The sequence below is a fragment of the Chironomus tepperi genome, unplaced genomic scaffold, assembly GCF_022539635.2.
Source record: "Chironomus tepperi strain 1889 unplaced genomic scaffold, CSIRO-AGI_Ctep_v1 contig_449, whole genome shotgun sequence".
NCBI lineage: Eukaryota > Metazoa > Arthropoda > Insecta > Diptera > Chironomidae > Chironomus > Chironomus tepperi.
This window is the reverse complement of record NW_027226571.1, coordinates 681,057-699,258: the sequence shown is the minus strand read 5'-3', so window position 1 is coordinate 699,258 and position 18,202 is coordinate 681,057. Positions and strand designations below refer to the sequence as shown.

Sequence of the window (18,202 nt, the reverse complement as noted above, 5' to 3'; positions counted from 1 at the left end):
TCTTCACCTTAAAAAATTCTCGATATTAGCCATCAAGTCGCCGTCGTCTGGGTAACTTCGGGTTAACCTACTTAAAATCAGTTAGTATCACGATTACCCGAGGGCATAATTTGACAATCTGAATAGTGCGCCGTAAGCAAAGGTCGAATCAGCCATCAAAGTGCCGTCGGCGCAACCTCGAATCTTAACGTTTATAAGGAAATGTCAAACCAGCTAGTGTCACGCTTACCCTAGCGGCACAAGACGGCAAACCGAAATCAACCGTCACGGCGTCGTCAGATCAACTTCGAGTCTTTTCGACTATGCGGCGACATAGCCATACGTACTTTACTTTGCTGACCGTATAGATCAACTTTGATCCATGGCTGGCCTCTCTTAGTTGACTTTTGATGCTGACTCTATTATTGGCTGCCATTTTCCAATCTCCAATAGCTTGCTATTTACGTAGCAGTGCCCTACCAAACACAATGTGCTACTCGGACTTAGCTTTCACTAAATTCAACTTCTAAGTGCGTCGTCCATATCATGAGATATCTGAGATGTCCCATAAACAAACATTTATTATTAATGTTAATGTCTATTAATAGAACATTTCATCCTACACTCACGCATCAAATCATTAAAGGACTTTTTTCCTTCCTTAATAATCCTAATTAATCAAAATCATAATTAATTTATCCCCAAGGAAAAGAAAAAAAAAAACAACAAAAATAAAACTATAAATTACTTTTAAATTATGAGACCTGCCTAGTGATTGAAGATTTGAAGCATTGCAATATAGTCCCGAGCAACACATGTCAAGGAGGCTCTGACATGGAGCTTTTTAGACTTCGCTAAAGCTCTCTTATTAACATGTCATGGCACACTGAGGCGGCTTATATTCAGTGTTAATAAAAGAGCTTTCGATGAGTTTTAAAAGCTTCAAGCCAGAGCCTAATCATTTACGTATGTCACTCGGGACTAAATTTTCCGAGATTTTTACCCGTAAAATTACAAAGGGGATGAATTTTAAGTACATAAGCCTATTGACAATTAATCATCCCGTACTTCAAATTTTTTGACCATTAGTAAGGAATACATTCTTTGTATTATTAACATACCGCTAGCAATAAGACAATGATTAATTGTAAGTCATAATATTTTGATAATAAATAAAATTGATAAATCAGATTTTTATAGGAATACTAATTAATATATTGGAACTAATTGTGTCTATTATTAACTATTGTGTCAACTTACTATTTTCAGATATACATTAAGGATCAATTTATTGAATATTAATGAGGACTATTTTCTATTTGATTTAATTTGTGGTTGATGATGTGATGGGATTTTTGATTGACTTCTTAATAACTTACATCTGCCGTGCAGATCGGCTGTGTATGTATCCATGGAATCTCTTAATTGGCGTACAAAACTGCCTCCATCGATTGCTGCCCTTTGCCAATTACTAATATCAAGTGCTACACTCTCTTTATTAACAGCTTCCTTCTAAGAATCCTTCCTGATTGAATTCCTATTGCGATATTCCCGAGCGACACAAATGAAGGAGGCTCCGATACGGTACGTTTAGGGCTCTTGTATTAACATAAAATAGAAATCGTATCCGTGTGGCTTCTATAGTCCAGCAATTTAGATGGTATTCATTCGGTGCTAATAAAAGAGCTTTAAGCTTAATAAAGCCTTCTTCGTTTATGTCGCTCGGGATGGGAACGTTCGGTGGAGGGAGGGAAGCAAAAAATGCTATTTTTAGAGCTACTTAATTTGCCAAACGTTCCTTGTTTCATTTTTTTCTTGTCACAACATAAGTGTATCATTAAGAGAAGCTTTAGTTGAATTAGAATCATAAGCAGATAAATACCTCTGTGGAGTAATTGATAAGATGCTTAGATCCAATTTAACTAAATAAATTAAAAGTCGTCGGATCGAATTCTTCCAGTTTTCAGATTATTTCCTTACTTACTCACTTACTTACTGGAACCATGCTCCGACTTGGAGCCTTGGTTATTACAAAAGACCTTCCATCTGACTCTATTGCTGGCCACATCACAAAGCTTGTACAAATTCTTACTTACTTCCTTACTTTCTTGGCTGTGCAGATATAGTCTCAAGCTAGTTCTATCCTTTATGAACTTCTGTCAGTTCGGAATATTAAGGACTTTGGCATTCTTTTCTACTCATCGATTCCAGGAATTCGTTGGAATTCTTCAAAATCTCTTTTCATTTCCAGAATCAAGCATCAATTCAGAACTTTGAATTATATCGGAATTCTGAGCCTACACTCACATTTGACATCACACCTAGTATAATATGGTATAGTAATATGGCTACAAAGTATATCAGAAGAAGAGCTTGTCAAGCACATAGGAATTATCGAGAAAATTGTCAAAAAACGTTAAATATGCTTAACAGAGATCCAGCTGTCGCTTGATTCAATGAAAATGAAATAATGAATAATAATCAAATATAGAAAAATAATACGAGAAAATTCCTTCAAGCTTTACAAAAATAGAATTACAAGAAAAAGGATAAATAAGTATAGAATAAATAATTTAATACCATTTAAGCTTTCAGACGTGATTTCTACATTAATATATTAAAGACATGATTCTTTTAGGTATTTATATTTTGATACATTCTTTCATTTTGATAATGAGGAATGTTAAAGGCTTTGGTGCTTTGTAGCGAAATTGTAGGCTATTCGATGCTTGTTAGCTCTTCCTCCCTTAGTTCACTGACCGTACAGATTAATTGTGATCCATGGCCTCCATCAGAGTTGCCAAGCTTGTCTCAGTCAACAGCTTCCTTCCATGAACTCTTTGAACGTCCTTGTGATCTTTCTATCTAATTTCCGAACATTCCCCCCTAACGACATTCCAGTCGATCAATTTAAACTTCTGAATTTTTCTTCTTATTCTTTAATCAAGAGCTTTTTAGGAACATGTAGCACAAAAAGTTTTTATTCATTAAGATCCAAAACGTAAAGTATGTTGAAGAGCTAGCCTACCTGACTAATAAGTTCTTTATCTACAATTGATTGTCTTCATTATAGCCATCTAATCAATTCACGAACTGTAAATAAGAAGCTACTTGGGTCTAGAAAAGTTTTTGCTATATTCATCTCCATTCATACTTAATAGGATGCGGGCAAAACTTTGTGTGTTGTAGACAGAAGATTACAGGTATGATTTCTTTTGACAGTTTGGATTTTTTAATGGATTTTAAATTATTTTTTAAAAATAAACATACTTAATATACTCTGAGGATCTGTACTTGAGGAACGTTCGGGAGTTATGTAACGTTTAGGAAGGAAGTTGTCTATCAAAGCAGTTCTGCACTTGAATCGGAAATTAGCAAGCGAAGAGCTAGATTTAGAAATTGCTGTTTTGGAAGTACTGAAGCTTAAAATCAATGCTATGACTTCGAGAGACTAGTTCAGTTGTAGGGAATCGTTTAGTTTCACGGTGAGCCTCGACCAAAGACGCAAACGCCTTACGGCTAATGGCATTTTCAGAATTTTTTGACTGCACACAGGCTGTTCACTAACTTTAAATAATTAGCCCACTTACAAAAATGAGGTTTTAATAACATTAAAACAATGAAGATTTGTCGGCACATCTTCCAATAATGGTCCTTTGACCTTCATCAGGACAGCGTAGCCAATACTTCTATAATATCAAACGTGGCCTGAATATCGATAATCTTAAATCGCATTCAAGCAATTTGCATAAAATTAATTTCGAGGACTTTTAAGCTTCAACTTAAAGTTAAAGGACATAATTGCGTTAGTCAAGTGACCATGACACAATGAAAGGAAGAAAACAAATCAATTGAACGGATTTATCCGAGAATTAAGCACAAAGTTCTCTTTTGATTGATTACAATAAAAAATCCAATTTTAAGCTTCCGGAATAAATATTTTTCAAGGAATTAATTTTTCTTTAAATGCTGACTCAATTTTCTAGGGATTAATAGCAGCATTAAATTTTTCATCAGCTTCCATCTAAATTTATTGATGGTCAGCAACTTCTTTTTTAATGAGTTCTTCTTCCCGCCAGATTTTTTTTCTTTCCTTTTATCCGATGATTAACGTCTCACATCTTTTGTAAATATTTGATGGACGAAAAATTAATTACTGGTACAGGCTGTTTACAAATGATGTCGATTAATGCTGTGCCGTTAATATAATAATGTTCATTTAAATATTGTATGAACCTTCACACAGCTGCAGACAGGTCTCAATTTATTAAAATCCGTGAATTCTGCGTCCTTCCGAAAAAAATCTTTTTTTATTCTAAAAGTTCGCGCCAAAAAATTCCCAAAGTTCAATTTTGAACTCCACTTTTTGAATTTTGAACTTCCGTTAATTTTTGAATTATTAATGACCGTTATTTTCTTTTGGAAAGAATTTCAATTTTCAACTTTATTTGAAAAGTTTGACATCATTTGTGAACAGTCCCTTTCCCCACAAATTAATTTTTGAGTGAATCCATACTCATTATTCACAGTCTAGTAAACCAAACTGAAGTGATCTTATTTAACTAAAAGCTGAATATTTGGTAGCATTCTTATTCATATTCGATGACTGTCGATATCGTATTTAAGATTCAATGACAAGATACTACTTTGAAACAAAAAGTAGAAGATTTTGAGAGTCTTCCAACATTTTTAATTATATTATAGCTTTCGATTTGTTACAGCACGTTTACATTGATTAAAATTCCTCAATATCATTAAAAACTTATTAATACAAAGGAATATGAGGGGAGTAGCAGGATATTTTTAAAAACTGGAATGGGAATCGATATTTTTATCAAAAACTTTGAAGAAGTTTGCGTTCGAATAGTGGAAGTTGCTAAGTTTCGAGAATCAATCAATATTCAGGACACGAATTAAGTAATTTAAATTCAGCTTCGATCATCCTTTTTGTATAAAGTTATAAATTGACAGATACAGCTAAGGCAGTGAATATTAAATCTTTTTTCGAGCGAGACATAGTTAGCCACAAATGAATGACTTTCCAGGATTTGTTCGTAAAATGAATTTTTAATTTAAAGTTAAAATGGAGCTTCTTTGTGACCAAATTTAGATGGTTCCCATTTGTTGATAATAAAAGAGTTTTTGCGAAGTCCCTGGTGGAACATTAAAAGCTCCGTGGTCGAGCCTTCATCATTTGTGTCACTTCTGGTTTGAAGTCAAAGAAAAGTTATGGTCAAAATCATGGAGAATTACTCAATTATCTAGTGTACACTTAGTATGACACCAATCGCCATACTTTTCATGTCACATTTGAAGCTTTTTGGGACATATTAAACAGTTTGTCACGAACATACTCTGAACTAAGGTTATGAAATCGTGCACACAATATTATAATGATTCTGAGAATTGCTGTTACAGTTGTGACACTTGAGATTTTGTGGTCAGCTGATTATTCTAGAGCTATACTCAAACTATATAACAAGTTATAAGGGTTTTGTGTATCGTAATCAGAAAAATTGCTTTAACTTTAGACTTCTTAAAGCCTTTAACTCGACAAATCTCAACTAGGAAGTCTTGGATACGATTTCGAGAACTTTTACTCAAATCAGAGTTGCAAAACAGGTTTCGTGACAGGCGAGAACCGTACAAATTCTTGATAATTTTAATGGGCTTTTGTAGGAAATTATCAAGAATTTGTACGGTTTTTGTCTGTTACAGGCACCTGTTTTGCAACTCTGACTCAAATTTTCATGAAAAGCAGTCATTAAACCTTTTAATTATAAATTCCCAACTTCCTGCAATGTTTCTAAACTCAAAAATTCAATCAAATCCTATTAATCAACTCTTAAAGTCACCTTAGATTTTGCATATAAAAGTCAAGTCAACTTTAAACTCTGCTTTTAATTTAATGAAGTGTGTGGTAAACATAACATGAATGAAAACTTTAAAATCCTGATTGTATATGACATCCAATCCATTTATGTAGATGATATGTGTAATCTATTTCTGAGTATTTGCAATTTAATGTCGTACCTAATTACATTGATTGGATTATATCAAGTTATCAACAATGAATACATTTAATAATGGAAGTGTTATAAGTTGATCAGGTATCATGTAAATACAGGTATTCCTCGATATAAATAGATTGATTTCGATTAAAATTGAATTTTAACAAGGAATTGACTATAAATTTAAGATCTGTTCCGAATTGCACCATCTATGCGAATATGAAGAGACGTCGACAACTAGATCGTGCTGTTCGGGAAGACTACCTGTATTCCAATTTCAATTTAGGAATCAACGAGATATTCTCTATGTAAACTTTACACCCACCTAGCTTTTTTATGCAATAATTCCAATTTCCCACGTAAAAAGTGTCAATACTCCTTAACACTTCAATTTCACATCACTTGAATATTTATAAATGGCTCACATAAATCCACGTTCACAATTGTTCACGTTCTTTTTTATCGCACAACACCACAGTCAAGCGCGACCGTTTCATTCAAATTTTCACGAATAAATGGTTACAAGTTCAACAAACAGATAATGTTCCGGGTGGCTGTTATCACTTTCGCACGTTTTTGAAGCAATAATAAATCCTTTTACGCATGCTACAGATATCCATTAGATTGATTTCCGTACTCGTTCATATGAATGATGAGACTAAACATGGATTGTGAATAAACACTTGGAAAGGTTTTATTCGAGAAACAAATCTTAAGTACGCAACTTGTGAGGAAATTTTATGTGTGTTCTGTTTACATGAGAGGAAATAGTCCAAATATTTTTCACTTTGCTAGGAAAAACAATTAATCATAACTGTTTGTTTAATTTTGAAATGTAAACAATTTTAAACATTTTTGCAACGGTTCGAAAAAATTTGAAAATTGTATGAAAATTACTGAATGTTTTATAATAATGTTGTAAGTTTAATTTAGTGATATTTTGGGAAATAGAATGAGGATTTACAGGATTTATGAACTAATCATCCTTCTATCCGATTTAAGATGTCAAATTCTTAATAAAAATCAATATTAAGCACTTCTAAAATGAAGATTTATCAATCACAGCAACCACATCATTCACTTGGATTAATTTTTTACACAAAACATCAGAAAAAGGTAAACAAAACAAAAATTATTGAAGAATATGATCGACGATTTAAGTTATTACGCTTATATTTCAATAACTCTGCTGCCAGTTTACTTTATATTCAAATTGTTGATGTGGATGGGCTGGGAATTATTCATTAATAACTGAAAAATCGTGAGTTTTTAATTCAATTTTATAAATTCACAATTTTTTTTGACAAAATTCTTAATATTTTCTAGATTTTTGTGATTTGAAGGAGTTGCTGTTTTTGAAAGTGATTGAAACGAACTGATCTCAATTCCATTTACGTATTTTGAAGATAAAGTATGCTTTTAATCATAATGATTGCCAAAGAGAGAGTAGGAAGCTGATTTACATACATAAATTGCTATAAATTGTATTAATAGTGAAAATAAATGAATTTTGTATTTTTAATAGAAATTGTCTCAGAAAATTTTAATTTTTCGCGTTACGCAATAAGAGCACGATTTCTAAATTGTTTGATTCACTTGTCAATTTATGCAAATGTCAATGTATTACTTTATCAATGCTGATTCATGTCAAACACACTTGTTAAAGGAAGGCAATGATTTATTGCTTAAAGCAAATTTGAAGTCTATTGCCATAAAATAGAATTGTTGTGATTTAATTGCCACAAATGATAGGACAAAAATATTTAAATGCAGGACGTAAATGGACGTAGGTCAGGCTAAGTTTCATTACAATCTGGCAACTTACTTCCTTTTACTTCACAGAATGATGTTCAGAGACACTAACAATTAAATGTTACTTCCAATAAGAAGACAATTCAGTACTTATGCTTAGTTCTCATTAAAGTTCTTGATGAGATAAAGCAACAATTCTCAATTACAAATAAGTATCAAGTGAAGAACTTCCTTATGGACAAAGCTAAGAATGATGTTTATTGTTTGAAGTTAGAAAACAAACTAAAATATTTATATGAAGGGGTTATCAACTATAAAAGGGGAAAATCAACGATCAATTCTAGTTGCAAATATAATTTGAATATTAAATGACAGTTGACATGTCAATTTTTAACAGAAAGAATAGTTGAAGGATTAACTGATAGTAGGAACTGATCAGCACCCATCAGCACATCCACCAAAGTAAAACTCAATTGTTATTTTTTTATATTTTACAGATTTAAATTTTCTTTAATAATTTTTTTATTTACTGAATCTTTTTTGTTACATTTTACAATTTTTTTCATTTATGATTTTCCCGAATCTATTTTCTATAGTTCAAGACCATCTTCAAGGTCTGCGTAAATATCGTAATTCATGCGTGTGTCCCTCTTTTTTGTTTATATTGGAATGATTTTATTAATTTAACATAAAATTACTTTTTTTTCATCAGTTTTTAATCATTCCATTTTTTTTCTCATAAATTTTCCACGCGAGGCATGGACGCAAAGTTGCTTTTTTTGATTTTTCTTATTTAATTTAATTGAAAAATAAAGTTTAACTTAAAAAAAAGGCAAAATAATTTTTTTTTCTTCATTTTTTAAAGATTTTATTCCGTTCTTAAAAATTAATTAATTTTTTTGTATTAAAACTAGGATATTTTCACTTTTAAAAAGGGAGGGGATATTATAAACATAATACATAATATGATATAGATAGATTTTTTTATATATTGCATAAAGTAGTTAATTATCAGAGAATGGAAATCTTCTTTTTTCTATTATTTTCTGCTGAAGCTCCTAACACTCGATCAAAAAGGTGGAAAAATTGTGGATGGATATGACTTTTAAACACTCTTAGTGCAACATTAGATTAAAATAATTAAATAGACCCGAGTGGCATGCAGCAGTAAGTTTATTTGTAGCCGCTAAAATAGAACCAAGACTGCCGTGACGGTGCCGTGATTGTGACCAGAGCTCGAAGTTAATTCTCATTTTGTATGAAATCGAATCGACTTTTCCTTGAGTATTGAAATCCTTAGTTACAGAAATGATTTATGACCCAAAAACTATTCTACTGCTTCTGATTATTTCTACCATTTATATTGTTGTAAAATGTTGAGTTTTTAACAGAGTCTTTGAGCAAATGACCCCATGTCATGACCCCAAATCTTAATCAAAATAACATCCAGAGCTGGAAGCCGACTGGATTTCAGTCAGTGGAAAAGTCGAGTCGACTTCGATTTCTAAGTCTAAGTCAACATCAATCACTACCCAATTACTTTTTATTGCATAGTTCTAATCTATTTTCATCCACTCGGGTTTGATTTTAATTGAAAAAAATTGTGGAAAATACTTTTAAATTAAAATATTATTTAAGAATGTAAGATATGGGGTAAAAAGTTAAAAGGAATGAAAACAATTTGGGGGTTGTTCATAAATGACATCAATTGAAGAATATTACAGTTGAGTAACATTAGAGTTCGTGTCTTAAGTAGTGTTTTGCCAAGAACTACAATCCTGCATTTGATGCGTTTAAGATGCGTAAGCCTGCTTTTATAAGCTGTAACTTATATGAAGTTCGTCCAAGACTGCAGGCTCGAAAATGTATTTTGATCTGCAGTCAGCAGATCTGTAATTTTGAACGAACCCTAGTCTTAATAAATTTTAATGACATCAATGACAGTCAAGAGAAGAGCTCGAAGTCGACTCAAATATTATATGAAGTAGAGTCGACTTCGAATTCTGGGCAACAGCATGTAAGTGATCTAAAGCTCATCATAGCTGACAGACATCATTTATGAACGAATCCCTCGAAAAAACCCTTCCATCAATGAAACATGAAAGAACAAATTGAAAACTATGAAAAATTCATAAGCTTCTCTATTCCATTCATTCCATGTTACTGTTACTGAACAGAATTGCATTACAAAATTTAAAAATGCTTGAATGCAACCAAAAAGTGAAGTTGAAGCTAATTATTTAATATCTAGATTAAACAATGAATGTTTTTTTTTATCTGAATAGAAATGATAACATTTATGATTCATTAAACAAAGCTGTCAAGTGTTTTTGTTGCTATTTAATTTATTTTAATGTGGGGAAAAAATGTTTGTGGAAGTGTTAGGAAATAGTCTGAGCATTTAGGACATAAAATTATTATTAAGACTAAATTAAATGGAAGAAGATAATTTTTAAAATTATGTTGTTGGGGCTTGACATGCTTGAAATGTCTAGTCAAGCAATTTGTTGCTCTGTCAATTTTTGGTGGCTTGTTAAGAGGATCCCGTACTTAATTTTGTCTAGAGATGGACTAACTTGAGCGACACAAAGCGACAAATTGCATTATCCGCTATTAAAATGACTCAAAGCCACTCATCAAGGTGCCAACAGGACAACTTTGTGTCATGCCGTTAATATGACAACATAGCAGTGTCCTGGCGTACCCAGTGTGTTGTTCGGGTAGCTTTTTGCATGGACAAACTGACTCAAGTCGATTAGACTCTATTTCAAATTCGAGTCGACTTCAAGCTTCTGATAGGAGTTACCCATCATCAACTTGGTGTTTGAATCATTCAACAAACATTAATAAGCATGTATCACGACTTTATCAGTGTCACGCTACGTCGCTATGTATATTACCGGCAAAAACGTCACAGAGACATGAGTTTGTGGGAGTTTGTATTAAAACAGGGCTACGGATCATAAGTTATGAGCAGCTAAGCATTTCATCCGATTAAACCGCGATAATCAATTATATTAAACAGCACAGAAAGCCTTCCCATCACTAAGCTATTGCAACTGACCTTTTCAGACAAACATTTAAATAAATTCAATTAAAAAGTAATTTTCTTGGGAAAACTTAGATATCAGCATCGGAACTAAATTTACATTAATATTATAATTTCAATACACAAATTATTGATAAGAAGCTACACAAAATTCCCAGACTATTTCCACAACTAAACTAATTTTACGATAAATAATTGTCGGACATGGTGAATCATAAAGCGAAATTTACTATAAATTTTTTGCGAAAGAAGAGATGTGCTAAAGATATACAAAATATTAACAATATAAATGGCTACAGTACATTAGATGATCATCAACTTCTTTTTCGTCCGCTAATAATTACTCATTCTCACATAATCACATTTGAACCAATTTATCAACATAGATATTTTTCAACACTTGCACCATTATTTCCTTTGATTCCTTTATCATAACTGTTCATTTTTTCGGTGTATTTAATTGCCTTATTCCTAACAGACAAAGAGTATACTCTAAGTATACTCATTTTTGTGAGCATGCTCATTTTTATGAAAAAGCATGCTTTGAGTATGCTCATTAATGTGTGCATGCTCTTTGTATGTTAGGGTAGTGCTGTAATTTTTGTAAGGGACGTGATACATTTGATTATTTATTAACTGTGTGATTGTTTAGTTTTTTGCTGGTTAAATGATGTTGCTGTACAGCAGTGGTGTCCGAACTTTATTGTGCCACGGAACTCCTAAGTAGTAAGCCACGACCGAAATCCATCCATGGCATTTCCAAATTCTGCGACACAGTTTGGACATCACTGCTTTAGAAACCCACGACACTCTTGAAACAAATCATGTACAGCCTCGATCTCAGGATCCTGCACCAGCTAACTTCTCGACACCACAGTTAATAAACTTCATATTGATCCATCACGCGTGTTTCTTAATTAATACATATATGACCTTGTATGCATAGAGTCCGAATTTCACCATAACACGACAACCGAACACTATATCCGCGATCACACATTTTCATCCCTGCATGTACACATATTTTGTCACTAACATAACTGCTGCTTATTAGATATTTATATAAAAAATTCTTTACACAATTTCCTTTCGATCTGTGCCCGAGTGTCCTCATACAAAAATCACTTCACTATCGTATTTCCATATAAATTAATTAATTTAATGATTTTATCATCAACGGAAAAAATGAAGCATAAAAAAAATATTATGTTGCTGGTTTTTTTGTTTTATTTCCATTTTCGGCGAAAACTTCTTATGAAATATATCAAGTAAGATAAGTTTGTTTAATTACTTCATTATTTCGTGAATGCCATAAAGACAGCCCAAACAATTTCATTTGTGTTTGGCTTAGCCGCTTCTGCCTCAAAATCTAAATCCAGTAATTCTCTCACACGACGCATTGCTAAATCATAATCATCATCGTTAAGCGGTGCAAATGCATTCTCTAATACGTCACTAGCATGCGCAAGGAATATTAATGACAACATACGCTTCTCAATTCGCTGTGGATCATTCACCCATTTACTTAGAACTGCATCTTGAATCTAAAATGAGAGAAGGAAAGAGAAAAAAAAATTGTTTTGAATAAGATTGTTTAACTGTTATGCTGCTTATGTTTACATCGATTGAGGTACATCTTATTTATATGAAAGTTTCTTTTTTCAGTTTTTTTTGGCTCACAACTTGGTAATGTTTTAGAGACATATGTAGATGCCAAGATGTATGAGCAAGATTTGATTTTCAGTTATTGATATTGGGGGTCATTTAGTGATGACGGCGCAGATTTTAGGGACTAAATTAGGTTTTGGTGAAATTTATGATTCTTAAATGACGTCTGGCTTTAACCCAAGTACATCATGTTCGCTAAGGGAATACTGTGTAGTCGTATTAACGGTAAGACGCTATATAGCTCAGGTAAGGGAGAGAGGGAGCTCGTGATAGACCAAATAACTCCAGGAAGGAAGCTGTCGATAGAGGCAGTAATGCATTTGGTATTGGCCAGGTAAGCCGGCGTTAGAACCAGCTTTAGGCAACATCTGAGAGAAGCCATGGATCACAGTCGATCTGTACGGCCATCGAAGTAAGTAAGTAGTAAGGAAAAGAAAAACCCTTAGCTGAGATCCACATCTAATCAAGCTTACCACAGCTTGGGATCTAAATATCCAGTTTCATGCTGTACATCATTTTTAAACGACCCCAAAAGTGACGGACACTCAAAAACTACTGTCATGATGTAACTGAATGTCATCCATAAAGCATTAAATGTATGCAGACTACATCATACTTATCATCACTAAACATACAATGTCTACAATAATCTGCAGCCATAACCTTACGATTGATCCCAAACACTGATCATTTATCACAATTACTGAGAAACTTTCTCACACATTACTCAACCCCAAAAGGTCATATCCAAAAATTCATTCAACTTACCTTCTTAACCAATTTAGACTTTATATTGTTGTCATTAAGTGGATGTGTAGTCATATCAAATAATAGAAAATTCTGTTTCTCTGTTGTCAATACGCCTTTCTCAACAAGATTTTTGGCAAGCCTTTCACGTACATTCTTCAACTGATAACGTAATTTCAATGGATTCCATGTTTCACCTGTGTAATTAAACAAACAATAATGAATATGCATGGATTGACAGAACCGTTAGATTATGCATGCATGCTGTTTAATTTCATATGCATAATAATGATATTGTTCCTTTTATTCATGGATGGATGTTGTGCTGTAAATTGAGAAAATTTCGCAAAACTTGATGGCAATTTTATGGAACTAGGCTATGAATTGTTGGATTGATTGACTATTTGCCTTGAATATCTTTAAGTGACAAATTATCAAGTGCTAAATTCCAAATGAAATCGCGATGAGTCATGGATCTTATGTAAGATGTAAGCGGGATATAAGAAAGATGTCCAACTTGAACTTTATGCAAATTGATGGCCATAAAAAATTTCTTTGACGTCAAAAATTTGGGGATATAAATAAACAGCACATCTAACAAGGCTCAAAAACCGGTTTGTGAATCTCAAGAACTTCATCGTTATGATCATGGCCAATGATAAAATGCGCATTTTTGCAGTTTCATTAAAATATTTTTGGTAATTATTAATGGATGTTCTGTTTTGACAGTCAGAGGTTGAGCAAAATGGCGTTGGACGGGATTGGAGGAAGGCCAGTAAGATGCCAGAGCTCAGAATTCGTGATTTGGCCAGCAAAAGAGTCAGATGGAAGGCTTTTTGTAGGAGCCTAGGCTTCAAGTCAGAGCATGGTTCCAGGAAGGAAGTAAGTAATCACATGTTGACTGATAGACTCAAAACCTCACGATTAATGGCTGCTTTCTAGCACGAACGAACAATCGTGACTGTAATCCTATTTATCCATTTAATCCAGTCCTGAACTTCGGAACTTGAGGACAACTGACCAAGTATATGCCAAACATACATCCACAAGAGCTAATAACTTGCATGCTTTGAAGATTTTCATGGAGCCGTCCATCTAATATCAAAAAAATCAAATTTTTTGACCTCAAGCTTCAGTGTCAACAAGTTTAAATCCATCCATTAAACAAGCAGGCTTGGCCATTCATAAATAATCCTTACCGCTTAAATATTCAATCCAACTTTGAATCGTTTCTGGTGGATCTGTGTCTTTTACGTGCTTTAATGCTTCATCCAATAGCACATCTCCGGTTGGTGTGTCTGATTTCAATATTATTTTTCTATATCCAAAAGGAATGCAAAGGAAGTAAATAATTAGTACGAAAATCAAGTAGTCATAACAACCGCAAAAATAACTTACCTAGAGCACAATCCACGTCGTCTCATACCAGCTTTCTCTAATTCAATTCGCCCTCTCAGACCTAATTCGATCAAAATACATCCACGAAGTCCACTTGATATGCAATCATTCCAAAACGATGTATAACCCTAGATTGATTATAATAGCAAATAAAATCGATATTAATAATGCTGTTTATTAATTATTTTCATGTATTATTCACATTAGTTTATTGATCCGTGAAGGTGTACTTTTGTGTAAATTTATGAGAATGCATGAATATCACTTAAACTTGAGAGACTAATAATGCCAAAAAAATTCCCGAAACTAAATAATTATTACGTGATTTCTTGAATGTCGATAGTGGTGTGGAAAGCACGGTTTTATACAAAATTATTGTTAATTTGTTGATTTTTTGAGCAACACGCAAATAAAGATATTTGTTTTGTAAGGCTGTATGTTATGGAATTTTTGGGTATTTTGAGGTATTAGAGGAGGTAAAGGTCAAGTTGTCTATAGACATCATTTAGATACAAAAGCGCATTTAATGTCTAAATTCAGTTTTGGACTAGAATTTTGATGTAATTTGGAATTAAAGGGAATGGAACCAAGCAACCGGAAGTTCAGCAAGAGAACCACATAACCCACCAAGGCATCAACCTTATTTTCAATTCAGACACGACCTAACTTATTAACCATCATTCGTGACTTAAGAATAATTCCTAATCCCATATAATAATCATACAGATACACTTCCTTCCTCGTTTATCAACTTATACATGACGTCAAAAAATCTATCTAATTTACATACATATTTCTATATCAGACTGACCCAGTGATGGCCAAACTTGTTTGCCAAACACACAAAAAAAAAACGTGTTGAAAGGAAAATCAAAGAAAGTTGTGTAGCAATATTTTTGTTTTGTTGGGTAAGAAGATGCCACATGCGATTTTGTGTATTGACTGGATTTTTTTGAAATAGACAACAATACATTGTACATTTCTCATGGCAAACTGAATGTTCAGTACTGAATGATTAGTTGGAAATTGCATTATCGTCAATTAATTGACAATGAGTATGATTACAGACTGATAAAGGTATTGAAATGGAGTTTTAAGTGCCAATAATTATGGAGGATGGCTATAAAGTATGGTGTAAGCTTGTCAGCAAAAAAAGAACCTTGACTTAGTAAAAATATTTCGAATATTTCAAAATTTATGCTGTTTACTCCAAATCCGAGCAACACAACAGTCGCATGGACATTGTCTATAAGACAACATAGTCGCATGGACATTCACTTCCAACACAACATAGTTGAATTGATGACCACTATAACACAACAGTCGAATAGACAACTAAAATACAAGTCACATGGACACGTAAGTCATACAACACAACAAAGTCACAAGGACACCGCTACGTCACGTTGCTATAACAAACATAAGCAGGATACACATAAACAGCTGTTTTTAACAGCAAAAATTTAAATTTGCTATCGTGTGTCACTCGGGCAAGATTCCTTAATTTTGTCAAAATGTCCAATAATTCTACCTATCCATGTGCCCATCACTGATACTCGATTTTATTTCTACAAGTCTTCCACAAATACTTCAACATTCCAACAATTTCACCATCAATAGAAGTTTATTGTCATTTGATACTTTATAACTTGAAAATTGACAATATTAATCTCTCAGCTGGCAGAAAAAAAAAAAAAACATTTATTTGACTTCATTCATTGAATGTTTTGTAACAAACAGGCACGAATTGATTACAGATATGCAATTTTACTGCAATTAAGTCTCAGAATTGAATTGGAAATTGACAAGGAATGTAATAAGAAAGATGCAGTCGATAGGGATCGTAATGCACTTGGCATCGGTAATTGACAAGCGGTTGCCAGCGATAACGGCACTATCAGACGCAAACTAAGGGATGCTATGGATCACAGTTGATCTGGACGGCCAGCGAGGTAGCTAAGGAAGAAATGTACATCAATAGATGTCAACTTCCCTGTCATGAATAACCCGATCAATTTGTCAATCACATCAAGCACCCAATAATCATCATAGATACATCAATAAATAAACATTTGACGTTTATTCGACGTCATTTAAAAGCTACATCCATTTTTGTGATCACATATGACCTTATACACACCCAAAGAAAAAACCCCAACTTGTTGTCCACAAACAAATTAAGTCCAAATCTTCTAGATATCAGAATTGCTGGAAACCCCAATCGACTCCCACGTGCAAAACCTAAATATGCCACGGGACATTGCTTAGAGACTCGGACTATTTCGGAAATGAAAATTTTGATAAAAATAAAAAATAATAAAATTGTATTGTAACAATTTTGAACAAGAAAACATGAATTGGGACTGATAAGCTGTAACTTTTTTTGTTCCTGTATAAATAATACACAAATGTAAACTTTATATTTTTTCGCCAAGCTCGAACGCATTCAACTCTAATTCTATATGAGTAACACAATTTTATTTTAGTTTTCAATTGATAATACGAAGATAAAGCATGATAAGACTTCCAATATACCGCTATGCAGCAAATATTCCAGTACAAAAGAATTTTGCCCTTAAAAATTTTTTTAAGTTTAAAAAGTTCACTTAATGGCACCAAAAGAAAAGTAAAAACTTCAATTTTGCATGTCACGAAAATTTTAATAATGCACGTTTTTTAGTTCCAATTTTAGAGTGTCTAGTAGAAAGTGTATTGGTATGATATTTAGTAATTATATATCACGATTGCCTAGTGATGACGAATTAAAGACAACAAAACGATGTCTAAGACAGGCGATAAAGTGTCATTGAGTCTTTATAGCTATTGATTGTGTGACTACATTTTATGCCTGGATCATGTAAAATTAAAAGATGTAAATTCATCAAATTTCAGATAATGTACATTATATATGTGGATGAAGAAGAAGCAAAATACAGAGAAAAATAATAAATGTCATCGCATTAATGATTATTAAAGACTTTACTGCCATTTTCTTCAAACTTCCCTCTTCTCTCTAATTTTCGTGCCTTTATGTTATGCACTTTATTTTCGTATAATGCAACAAAACGATTCATTGAACTCTCAAATCTTGTTTGTTACACACTCATATACGTACTTCTTTATCCTTTAGTCCAAGTAATAATACTTCTTCCATAAGCGTTAATCGTGTCTCTTTATCAGATGCCTCTTCTGGATTCTCATCTTCTGATCCATTTTTGAAATTATCATTATGATCATTATTTGGGGAAGTACTGGAACTAAATTCTGTGCTACTGCTCTTCGCTGCATTTGTCCTTCTAACTAATCCACCAGATGAGCTAGACGTGTTCATTTTGTTAAACTATTTAATTTTTTTTTTTTCTCTCTCTTTTTTATGTATTAATTTCTACTTTTTGAGAAAGGGAAATTTTTTACTTTAAATGTTTCTTTTACGTCTAAGTTTTCACTTTAAACTGTTCAACACGATTAATTTATATATCACCAATAATTTAAGCTTTGTTTTGTGCAAGAGATTATGATAAAAATTAAAATATTACTATTGTTTTAAATTCTAATTTTTTTCATCCACGAATTAGGTATTTTTTTTTATTTTCGTAAG

The 18,202-nt window shown here is 32.8% G+C and overlaps 1 protein-coding gene across 1 annotated transcript; it reads right to left on the bottom strand.

Moving 5' to 3' along the window:
* Positions 1 to 8,246: 8,246 nt before the first annotated feature.
* LOC139098600 (Golgi phosphoprotein 3 homolog sauron-like) lies at positions 8,247 to 18,165 on the bottom strand. The gene is made up of 5 exons (XM_070650833.1): positions 17,720 to 18,165; positions 14,605 to 14,732; positions 14,406 to 14,524; positions 13,228 to 13,403; positions 8,247 to 12,335 (listed from the first exon to the last, which is right to left on the bottom strand). The coding sequence occupies exons 1-5, from the start codon at positions 17,933 to 17,935 to the stop codon at positions 12,087 to 12,089; spliced, it is 888 nt and encodes a 295-aa protein (XP_070506934.1). The 5' UTR covers positions 17,936 to 18,165; the 3' UTR covers positions 8,247 to 12,086.
* Positions 18,166 to 18,202: the final 37 nt, after the last annotated feature.